The sequence below is a fragment of the Ornithorhynchus anatinus genome, chromosome 10 (genome assembly GCF_004115215.2).
Source record: "Ornithorhynchus anatinus isolate Pmale09 chromosome 10, mOrnAna1.pri.v4, whole genome shotgun sequence".
In the NCBI taxonomy this organism is placed as follows: domain Eukaryota; kingdom Metazoa; phylum Chordata; class Mammalia; order Monotremata; family Ornithorhynchidae; genus Ornithorhynchus; species Ornithorhynchus anatinus.
The window spans coordinates 42,858,020-42,870,025 of record NC_041737.1 but is presented as its reverse complement, the minus strand read 5'-3'; the positions used below and the strand labels follow the sequence as shown (position 1 = coordinate 42,870,025).

At 41.5% G+C, this 12,006-nt stretch overlaps 1 protein-coding gene across 16 annotated transcripts in view; it reads left to right on the top strand.

Annotated features, from left to right (window-relative positions):
* The window catches only part of CADPS2 (calcium dependent secretion activator 2), a 371,011-nt gene that overhangs the window by 221,016 nt on the left and 137,989 nt on the right, over positions 1 to 12,006 (top strand). For all 16 annotated transcript variants that reach the window (XM_029073511.1, XM_029073500.1, XM_029073498.1 and 13 more), the window contains exons 10-13: positions 2,137 to 2,245; positions 3,711 to 3,914; positions 8,422 to 8,558; positions 11,102 to 11,289. In XM_029073511.1, the coding sequence (XP_028929344.1) occupies positions 2,137 to 2,245; positions 3,711 to 3,914; positions 8,422 to 8,558; positions 11,102 to 11,289 (638 nt within the window). The remainder of the gene's footprint in view (positions 1 to 2,136; positions 2,246 to 3,710; positions 3,915 to 8,421; positions 8,559 to 11,101; positions 11,290 to 12,006) is intronic.

The window sequence follows — 12,006 nt, the reverse complement described above, 5'->3', positions numbered from 1 at the left end:
ATCTTTTTTCCTTTTCTGCTTCCTATTTGGGGAATAGAACTGAGAAAGAAACAAAGGGCATTAGTGGGAAGTAGGAGGTAGGGAGTTGTTGAAAAGGCTGATGGGGATGGATTGGAAGAGAGGAATAGAGTTGTAGTCATGGTAATTGTTAAGGACTTTTGTGCTGAGCACTGAGGTAAATACAAGATAACCACATCAGACACTGGGGCTCACCATCTAAGTGATTGTCCAACATTTTGGCTCAATGCTTAGCATATAATCACTTCCTGTTTGGAAGGAGGAGAATCAATTAACTGCTAATCAATTAATCGGTAGTATTTAATGAGCAATTACTGAGTCCAGAGCAGTTCAACCCCTGCTGGGAAGAAATGATCTGTCCAATCCCCAGATGAGGAAATGTAGTGCAGCAAACAGAACATGGGTCCAGAAATCAAGAGATCAGAGTTCTAATTCCAGTAACCGCAAGCAAGACATTTTACCTCAGTCCCTGTTACCACATTTGTAAAATGTAGGAGAATAGTTCTCACCTCTCCCATCTTCCCTGAGATGTTAAGAAGATAAAATGAGATTATTCCTTCTGATAATTCTTCGGTGAAGTTGGAGCTTTCTATAAATTTCAAGTATTATCATGATTATTAGTGGAGGAGACAGGTGTTAAGAAGGGAAGAGCAGACTGGAGATGCCATAGCCCACATATTTATCCTTGAGAAGTAAAGATGGAGGTGGAGAGAAGGCTGATTTCATTTTGACAAAAAAGGAGGAAGGTGTAAAAGGAAAAAGGTCATGGAATCGGAAGAGGTGGCAAGCTTGTTGGGACATTCACTTAGCAGAGTGATCCAGTGATCAAAGAACTGGGCCTCAGGCAGTTAAAGGGAGGGTAAATGCAAATTCAGAACTTTTCCTTTATGCAGCATGTTGAAAAGTGTTGAATATTTCATACAATGAAATGTGGGAGGAAAAAGGGTTTGGGAAATTCAGAGAGGATCTGAGGATCTGTAGTATTTGATCAAACACTCAAGACATTTCCCCTTGTGAACCAAAGAACTAGCATCAATTGCTTTTCAAAAACATGGATTTCACACTGCTATCCACCCTTTAGATGTAATCTCATTATGGGCAGGGAATGTGTCTGTTTATTGTTACAGTACTCTCCCAAGCACTTAGCACAGTGCTCTGCACAGAGTAAGTGCTCAGTAAATATGATTGATTGGAAACCTGAGAAATAAGAATAAAGAGTTGTTATTCCTGACTGGCCACCTCTCTGCGCCTTCATATCAAAGCCTTTCCTCCCCGCCCTTCTCCTTCCTGTTCCCAAATTGGATGGAAGAGTGAAACGGTGGCTTGAGGGTTAGGGAAAAGAGAATCCAAGGTAGCAAAAGGGCAAGGCAAAAAGGGGGCCAGTCTCTCCAAACATCAGGGCATCCTTTCGTTCGCCTCTCTTTCCACTCAGCAGAGAGCTCTCATGGAGTGCCATGTCTCATTTGCAGAGGGAAGGAGAGCACAAAAAGAACAGCAATGCTTTAAAGAAAGAAAGAAAAGCACTCAGGGGTCCACTGACACCTAAATGTCCAAACCGCAGCCCTGAATCTCCCTGAAGTACCCTGTCCTCATACAGCTAGAATAAAATTAGCAAAGCTCCCCTAGAAACTGAATACCAGAAAATAAGTATGAATTATATTAACCTTATAGATCGTAGACCTGGTAGACTTGTTGAATGCTTTGAGAAAGCCTATTATGAAAAAAGTCCCAATGCGGAGTATGCTTAGCACAGAACTGTGCAGTCAGCAGCAGCTTTAGAGAAGCAGGGTGGCTTACTGAAATGAGCCCAGGACTGGGAGCCTGGAGACCTGAGTTCTAATCTGCTTTCACCACTTGCTTTCTGTGTGACCTCAAAGGATTAAATGAGAATTAAATACCTGTTCTCCTTCCCTCTTAGACTGTAAACCCAATGTGGGACAGGAACTGTTTCTGACCTGATTACCTCATATGCACCCTAATGCTTAGTACAGCGCTGAATAATAATAATAATAATAGAGGTATTAGTCAGCACTTGAGCTCCTGCAAAACTGTGAGCTCATTGTGGAGCTCTTTTTTGGACATGAGAGGAAGCAAATCCAAAATTCTTTTGTTGAGCAGGTGAGCCAGTACACCTTTGCCATGTGCAGTTACAGAGAAAAGAAATCTGAACCTCAAGAACTAATGCAGCTTGAAGGCTACACCGTGGATTACACAGACCCTCACACAGGTAATTGGAAATCACTCATATTAATGGAAAATCAAGCACATATGATAATGTATACTCTAGATCAGCAATTGTTGCCATTGGAATTTTGCTCTCTGACACCGGATGTTGTTGTGATCTTCTTGAGCTCCCTGGACAAAGGTACTCAAAGCACATTTTTAACTTTCCAAGGGCTCTTTAGCCTAAGGTTCTGGTTTGGGATGAAAATTTTGCCCTTCCTTCTGAAAAAAAATCAATCTAAGAAAAACTAGAAGCATGCTAATGTTGGAAATGGAAAACTCAACAACAGGGGAAATAGATGGAAAATTGCAATTGAGAGAAAAAAAATTTCCAGTAATGAAATATAGTCAAGTAACCTAATCAGTAGTCAGTGACATCAGTTAAGCACTAACAATGCAAAAAGCATGGTCCTGAAGGTTGGGGAAAATGCATGGGGCTTGGATTCAGACATAGTCTCTGGCCTACGGGAGCTCTCCAACTGTAAAAGAGGAAAGGAGACATGACAGGCTCCTAGGACAGGTCAACATTTGAAATGATTCAGACTGGGGAAAAGTAAAATAGGACAAGTGACCAGTATGAGCAGCGAAACTGGTCAGTCCTAGGACACTTACATGTCCTTACTTCCAGCAGATATCCCTGGGAAAGAAAATGCCACAGACTTCCCAAACTACTAGATGGGACAGGGCTTTTCCCCAAAGGCAGTGGCAGTGTGGGAGAGTCTTCCTCAGTCAGATCCTGGTGTTGGGGAAGCTCCAGGCTGTGGGTTCTGCCATAGTTTTCCCACTATTTTAGGAGACTGGTCCTCATTGGAGGTACTGATGACTAATACTGCCAGCCAGAAAAGATCCCTTGTTTAGGCTACACTCTAATCACCACTATTCAGAGACCCTGGGCTAACAGCCCTGGGTTAGTCTTGGCCTGTTTCTTGAATGCTAATTTTCTTGTGGAGGGGGGAAACGTCACATGTCTGTGTGAATATTGAAGAGTGACGTGCTGCAGACTGCCACCTCGTATATGTGGAGCAATCTGTTGGTGCCTTTCTCCCTGGTCAGCCGAGAAGCCCCCAGCAGTAAAGAGAAATGGTCGCTTCATGGGCACTCAGTCCTGGGGTGCCATACATGCCAAACAATAAAACTCGCTTTTCTGTTTTGAAATATCACTTGAAGTTACCGGGCAGACTATGAGATCCTAGGCACTGTGAGGACTAAAGTGTGTTTTTCAGAAGTGAATATTTTTGATTTTCAGAGTACAGTGAAAGCTGGAAGCTCCTTCGTTGATTCTCCCTTCAAAATCTGGATTTTGTTCATTACTCTAAGGTGGCTAACAACTGAGCTCCCAATGCACCTGTTCCCCAAGAACTCTGTTTTCAAAGAGAGATTTCCATGAGATTTGAAATTTGCTGTTTTTTCCAGCTTGGATAGTTTGCAATCACCTTTTTCCTGTATTGAACAAACCATGTGTTTTACAGGTCTGCAGGGCGGTCGGATGTTCTTCAACGCCGTGAAAGAAGGAGACACGGTCATATTTGCCAGTGACGACGACCAGGACAGGATACTGTGGGTCCAGGCTATGTACAGAGCAACCGGCCAGTCATACAAACCCATTCCCACCAGTCAAACCCCGAAGCTAAATCCCAAAGGAGGAACCCTCCACAGCAGTGCTGCTCAACTGCGTAAGTTTCTGCAATAGAATTCGCTCATAAATGAAGAACCTGAGAATTGGCAAAATTGCCTGGTGTGGGTCTGTGTGATTTCAGAGGCAGCTCATAGCTGTTCTCAGAATGGTTCAAAATTTTTTATTTTAATGCAAATTCCTAACCATAGGCTCTGTGTCATTCTGGTGCCCCATTCCTTGGTTTAAAATTCCTTCAATCCCCCTATCACCTGCTTTATTTTATTGTGAGAGTTCTGAGGAGCAAAAGCTGGGTTTTATCCATACAGTTAAGATTAAGAGTAGCAAGAACCCATTGGCAAAATAATTCGCAATGAAAGCCTTTTTAGATCTCAGTGCTTACCTTTTTTTAATCTTACTTTTCCTCAACTCAGAACCACTTGTGACTCTCCATTGCAAAAAGCACAATTATTATTATTATTATTGGGTCTGTACTGTTTAACCACATTATAGTCACTCCATTCTCAGCCCCATAGCACTTATATACATATCCATAATTTATTATGGATAAATTTCCACCTCTACACTCTAAGCTCCCTGGTGGGTAGGGATCATGGCTACCAACTCTGATGTATTCTCCAACCTCTTAGTACAGTGCTCTGCACACAATAAGCACTTAGTGAATACCATTTATTGAAACTCAGTACTAAGCACTGGGGTAGATGCAAGATAATTAGATTAGATACAGTCCCTGTCCCACACATGGTTCTCACGGTCTATGTAGGAGGGATTCAAATTGTGAACTCAGTGTGAAACAGGGAGTATGTCCAACCTAATAATCTTGTATCTACTTCAAGCACTTATTTCAGGGTTTCATTCAATCAGTAGTATTCATTGAGCTCCTACAGTGTGCAGAGCATTGTACAGAGTACTTAGTGTCCTCTTATACCGTGAGAATACATCAAATCATCAGTGAGTAGCCCTTATTGTGAGCTTACTCTGGGCAGAATACTGTACTAAGCACTTGGGAGAGTATAATAGAGTTAGTGGGATTACTTATCTCAGGAATCTTACAATCTAGCAGCAGGTGGACAAACACAATATAATTGTGATGGTGTCATACTATACTTTCCCAAGTGCTTAGTACAGTGCTCTACACACAGTAAGTGCTCAATAAATACAATTAAATGAATCTCTTCAGGAATGACAGCTAAGCTTCAGTCTTGAGATTTCAGGGCTGAGAACTTGCTCTGAAGAATCAGTCAATCTTTCCGTGATTGGTATTTACTGAACATATGTGCAGAACACTGTTCTAAGCTCTTGGGAGAACACAATTCAACAGAATTCAATTCACTTCAACAGCTGCACTCAGATTTTCTTATTCTTTACAGCCATGTGCCCATTCCTCCTTCCTCAAATGACCTTCATCCATTTCTTGAAGTAAGCCAGGGCCACAGTGAGTGGAAGGACTCAGAGGGATCTCCTATATTTTTGCCCTCTCTCCTATGTCAAAATGGTATCCAGCCCACAGTTTGGGGTTATTACAAGCACTTAGTACAGGGCTCTGCACATAGTAACTACTCAATAAATACAACTGATTGATCAACTGGTTCCTCCCGTCTTTCCTTGTTGATCACTTGTATTCACTTGTTGATGCTACTGCAGCTTAAGCTGATTCTCCCAGCCCTCGGGGTCTTTCTGGGTCCATTTTTGCCATCTTAAATTTAGTCAAACAGTTCCTCTGTTTGCAATTTTTGCAGAATCACAATGCTGCATTATGCTACACCATGAACTTTCTAAAGCATTTTGAGTTACCAAATTCTAGTTTGTCCATCCCTCTGATTTCTCGAGCTTTAGGCAGAAAGGTAGGCTCCCTCCAAGGGAAGTTTATTCCAAACACTGTTCACTAGGTCTGGTGACAATACCACTGAAAGAAATATGAGGTTGTATCCACTGTTCCTGTAGAAACCCCAATAATATTTTCAATTAAAAATTCGCAGGTCTTGAGTTAGTTCCCAGATTAGATGTCCAATACAATTTGGTAACAGCCTGTTATTTCAGATAGCAACTCTTTGACTTGTTTGATGATTACCTTATAAAATGCCTAGCTATGTGTGAATTCAGATCAGAACCAAAACTTAACATATTTAACTAGAAAATTCAGAAGGTTTTGCATAGTAATTGCTGATTATGACTGTCCGCCTAATTTTGTATAATAATCAACAGACGTTGTTTACAGCGTAACAAGTATTTCTCTTAGAACTGGGTATTGGTTTTTAGAGACAATAGTTTACATCTGATCTTATTAAATCAGCACTTTATAAATACCACAATTATTAGAATTATTAATAAAAAGAGAAATCACAGTAATTTTTTTTCTGAAGCTTTTTCTAAGTAAGCTATTTCCAGTATTCACAAGACATTAATGGATGTTATTTGTTGTTCCATACCACAACCTTCCCTAGTAAAAGAAATAATGAATTAAGTGGAGCAGGTGTTTTCTAAAACTTATTTTAGATCCATTTCATAAGGAAAACTACTAAAACTTTTTTAATTGTTAAGTAAAAAGGGAATAAGACTGAAGCCAACTATATTTTTTTTATTTCAGTGATAGAGTAAAAAATTTTTAAGCTCATTGATCTGGTTCTGGACTGCCCCGGACCATATCTTGTACAATTTTGTTTATGTATGTATTTACTGTAAATGCCCAGGGGGAATAGTGGCCAGAGACGGTGCCAACATAAGCAAACCTGACCAGCTGGATGTTAAGCAAAGTAATATACATCTCTTCAAACTTAATCCTCAGTAAATGCTAAGAGATGATATGCAATACTCTTTTTGAGTGGTTCTGGTACCTTAAACCATCACTGGCCTGTCACCTTGCTTAGTTGCTAGTCACCTTGGTGATATCTGTCACATGGATGTGACGCTTACCTTGACAACGTGAAGCCGAGTGATAGAGATTAGCGTGTGCATCTTTTGAAGACACGATGCTGCTGATCCTTCAGCTTGAATTACGTAGTTCTCCCATCCACAAATACAGCTGAAAGTTGGATTTGACATGGATCAATATGATCTGGGGCTAAATTTCTAAACGTGACTGATTATGTTAGCATCATGCCCAAGGATCAATATTGAGTTTTATTATGAAACTGACTCTATAATTGGGTTTAATCAATAAACTTTTGTTTCCCTTTCTTTAGAGTTTTTAGGTTGGTGCGAGAGAGTTTTTCAGAATTACATTTAGGATTGTACTCTTCTTGTAAAGTGCATTTGAGGGGCCTATGAGTGGCTTTAGAGGGTCAAAGAAGTGCCATACTATTGTACAAGAAAGTCGATTTTTACTTTGATAACCGATTGTTTGCCCATTGTAGACTATAGGGTCCGACAGAGCTAATGTGCCGATGCACAACTCTTCCCCATGACTATGATAAGGCTTTCCCATCCATGCCCAGGAGAAAATTCACATTGAAGACTCGACAAAACATACCACTAATGAAAGCCATCATAAAAGCCCGTCTTTTGATAAACCCGCAGGGTCCAGAGGCGTTGAAAGATGCAATCTGGAAAGAACAGTAAATTCGGACCTTTGATTGAAGTGTCATCTGGGATGAGGCACTTTTCGCTCTACATATTGGCACAGAAACGCTACTGCCTTTTTTTCCCTGGCTGCTCAGAGGTTGAAGCAGGTTGGCCCCCATGTCCGCACTTAGGCCGGTCCCATCGTTAAAAGCACCACGTGGGGGAATAAAACAAAAGAGGCTGGAAATGAGCCAGCTGAAGACAGAGTGTTCATTTCTGCTCTAGTTTGCCATTTGGAAATTAGGCCTCTCTTCCCTACTTCTGCTTTCCCCTGGAATCGCTGTGGACATGTATTTCTACAGTGTGAAAGTGCATTGGTCTGTGGGCCCTGAGGTAGCAAAAAGTCCTTATTAATAATAATAATAATAATGATTATGATACTTGTTAAGCACTTACTATATGCCAAGCACTGTTCTAAGCACTGGGGTAGATTCAAGTTACGTTGGACTCAGTCCCTGTCCCACATGGGTCTCACACCCTTAATCCTCATTTTGCAGATGAGGTCACTGTGGCCCAGAGAAGTTAAGTGACTTGCCTAAAGTCACCCAGCAGGCACATAGTGCAGCCGGAATTAGAACCCAGGTCCTTCTGACTCCCGTGCCCTTGCTCTATCCGCAGAACCATGCTGCTTCTCTTGAAAAGCACTGTTTAGCTTCCTTGATAGTGCTCTGAAAAGTTGAGGACTGGAGGGGAGGGCCTGGAGGTCCACAGAGACCCAGAACCCTCTCTGGAAGCACATGGGTGGGGATGGAAGGGCAAGGGGGTTCACACCTGTCTTTTCTTTGGGGTTTTTCAAGGACTCCACAACAGAGATTATGATCTCAGGCTCTGGCACCATAGTGTAGACAGCACTGTTAGACTGTCTTCATGATTTCAACGTGGTGAAATGGAAGCTAAAGAGAAGGAAATACGATTTGTATGGAAAAGCCCGAGTTTGTTAAGGAAATAAATGTACTCGTCATGTGCCTGTTTCTTTGTGTGAACAGATGCGGATCGTTCTCAGAAACATGGCATGGATGAGTTTATCTCTGCTAACCCCTGCAAATTTGACCATGCCTCCCTCTTTAGAGTCCTTCAGAGGCAGACTCTGGATCACAGGCTGAACGATTCCTATTCCTGTTTGGTGAGTATGGGTTGCTTTTGTTCTTTCTTCACATCTTTCTCCTCTCTCTTCATTTATTTATTAAATTTCTCTATGGTTTGGAATGAAAGAAATGAAGAAGTGAGAAATAGTTGCTACAAAGTGGTCTTTTATTCCCAACTCATTTAATAACTAGGCTTGGGGATGGGATAAAGGCTTCCAATCGATGGGCTTCCAATTTGAAAATTATACACTTGAAGGCCACCGCTGTGCCACTCAATAGAGAAGAGAATAGACTCAAACTGACTCTGAACCGTGGTTTATCAGCTCCTCCAGAGAGGGCTGAATAAAAACAGAAGGCTTTAATAAAGACGGAAACCTCAGTGGTAGGATTTGCTAACACCTGTACAGGCATTTTAAGGTACAAATTCAGCTCACCAGATGTCAGACATTATGTCATCTATCTTGTAATTCTCCCTTCCGTTATGTGCTGGAGAAGAGAGAAAGCCCATAAAGAATAAGACCCAAACCACAGGCGAAACTAGCAAATAGGATTACCGGGCTTGTATTCAGCTGAGTCAAGGCTAATTTCATAAGCATAAATCCTGCGTGAGCTAGGAGAGGAAAATTTGAATTACCTTTTATTTACATTATTTGAGGGAAGCAGCAAAAGTGCCGTCTGTTGTGGACTGACGAGAAACCAAAAGATCTGCTGGTAGACAAAGCAGGGAGAAGACATCTAATGTGCTGAGGAGAGGCAGCGACATTTATCTCTGTCCTTGTTCAAATTTGAAACTCCCTGGTCCACAGTAATGTACTTGGTGCCTTGTGTTTTTTGTTCCGCTCTGTGGGTTGCCTCGTTTTTGAATATTTTGAAAATAAAACAAAGGACCTAATGAGCCTGAGTGGTAGTGTACTAACATACACACACACACCACTCCACCTTTCATTTTCAAGTCACTTTCCAATCAGTGAAGTCATATAAAATTTTGGAATAAATGAAATCTTAATCTGCTTTGGTCTAAAACAATGTGATTCTTTTTAGGTGGTTTCAGGAGCAGTTATCGGTTGCAGGTCCTTGGATAAATCTGAAGGAAAGAATAGTATGATATAGTGAATCCCAGAGAAAGTGTAGTGAAAGCTCACTATCAAGTGAATGTTCCTTCAAGAACAACTGATAGTTTTTACCCTAGAACTTCTAGGATCCAAATTGCTAACTTAGCAATAGAAATGCATCACATTTACTGGAATCCTGCAATTCCACATTGCTAAGGATTAATATCCATTTTATCTTACTCTCCCAATTGCTTAGGACAGTGCTCTGCACACACAATAAGCACCCAATAAATACCACTAATGATTAATATGGCCTCTGCTGATTCTCTCTGTTGTAGACTAGACTCACTTTGTAGTCTTTTTTTTAAATTTTTTGTCATCAAAATTGAAGATTACTTTTGAAACCTTTCAGCCTGTTTTGCTCCAAGCTGAACAAACCATATTCCTGAGTGTTTTCTCAGAGGCCTTATTTTCAGAGCAGCAAGTCTGGACCCTTCATTCTTCTGCTTTCAGATTTCCCTCATCCTTCTTAGTCTGGGAACCCTAGATCCAGAGAAGCAGAGTGGCCTAGAGGAGCCAGCAGACCTGGCCACTAAAATCCTAGTTCCCCTACTTGCCTCTGTGTGACCTTGGATAAGTTGCATAACTTCTCTGTGCCTCAGTTTCCTCATCTCTGGGGAAGAAAAACCTGTCCTCCTTCCTCCTTAGACTGAGAGCCACAGGTGGGACAGGGACTGCAACATGTCCCACTCACTCTATTATCTCTTTGGGTGGGGTTGGTGGGCCCGTAGAGGAAGGGAGATAACAGGATGTTGGGTTGAGCATGTAGCCTCCAGCAAACCTGATTGGCAGTTGTCAATCAAGTGAGCTCCTGGACCCATCAGGCAACAAGCTGCAAGGCCCAATGAACCAGTGTGGCTTAGTGGATAGAGCATAGTCCTGGGAATTAGAAGGACCTGGGTTCTAATACCGGCTCTCTCCACATGTTGGCTGTGTGACCTTGGGCAAGTCACTTAACCTCTCTGGTCCTCAATGACCTCCTCTGTAAAATTGGGACTAAAGTGTGAGCCCCATGTGGGATAGGGACTGGGTCCAACCTGCTTAACTTTCATCCACCTGCCTGGCACATAGTAAGTGCTTGACAAGTACCATGATTATTATTATTACTATTATTTTTATACTCTCCCAAATGCTTAATACACAAAGTACGTACTCAGTAAATATGGTCGATTGATTAATTACAGGATCACAGAAAAAATGCCATCCGAATGGCCTCATCCTTACATTCTGGCCCTTCAACAAAGCATTTCCGTAGCAGTCAAATCATAATGATACTGTTACTGCCACTATGACACACAGATTATGTGATTTTTCTCTATCTGCTGTAGGTTTTGTCCCAACCATGAGTGCCAGTGTCATACAGTGTAAATCAATGTAAATTTTCAAGCCATATTTTTCTATGCAAGTAACTGAAATTCATGTGAGCAAAAGAACCTTAATGGCCTCGAATGTTTATTTTTCTCTTTCAGGGTTGGTTTAGCCCTGGCCAAGTGTTTGTGCTAGATGAGTACTGCGCTCGTTATGGAGTCCGTGGCTGCCACAGGCATCTCTGCTATCTGACAGAACTCATGGACCACTCGGAAAGCGGAGCGGTCATTGACCCAACCCTCCTCCACTACAGCTTTGCCTTCTGTGCCTCCCACGTTCATGGCAACAGGTATTTTAGCTTGCAGAAGAGCAGTGGAAAGAATATGGCTTAGTGGAGACTGGGAGTCAGGAAATCTGAGTTCCAGTCCCAGCTCTGCTAGTGACCTGCTGTGCGATTTTAGGCAAGTCATTTAATCTCCTTGGGTCTCAGTTACCATATCTGTAAAATGGGAATTACGCCTGCCTCTCCCTACCTCCCTACTATGTCTTAAACTGTCAATTCCATATAGCAAAGGAACTTTATCTGCTCTGATTGTCTTGTATCTTGCCCCAGTACTTTGACACATAGTATGCCATTACGAGTCTAATAATAAAGGAGTAATTCATGGCCTAGAATTGAGCACCCAGAGATGATCACTGATTAGGGAGGGGCTGGATTTAAGGTTGAAGTTTAGGTCTAAGATTAGTTTTATTTCAAAGAGGTTGATTAGTTTGGTCAACAATTGGACCATTAATGACTAACATTTGATAACTGACATATTGACCACTTTTTTAAGTGATTGTTTTTTGGGGGTGTTTTTTTAGAATGTTGGGGCTGGTCATTCATCCATCATTCTTTCTGCATTCATTCATTCAATAACATTTATTGAGTGTTTACTGTATGCCAGTCAATAAGAGCTAAGTGCTTGGGACAGGACAATACAACAATAAATGGACACATTCCTTGCCACGATGAGCTTACAGTCTGTTTGCAAAGTCCTGTACTAAGATATTTGGTAGCATCTAA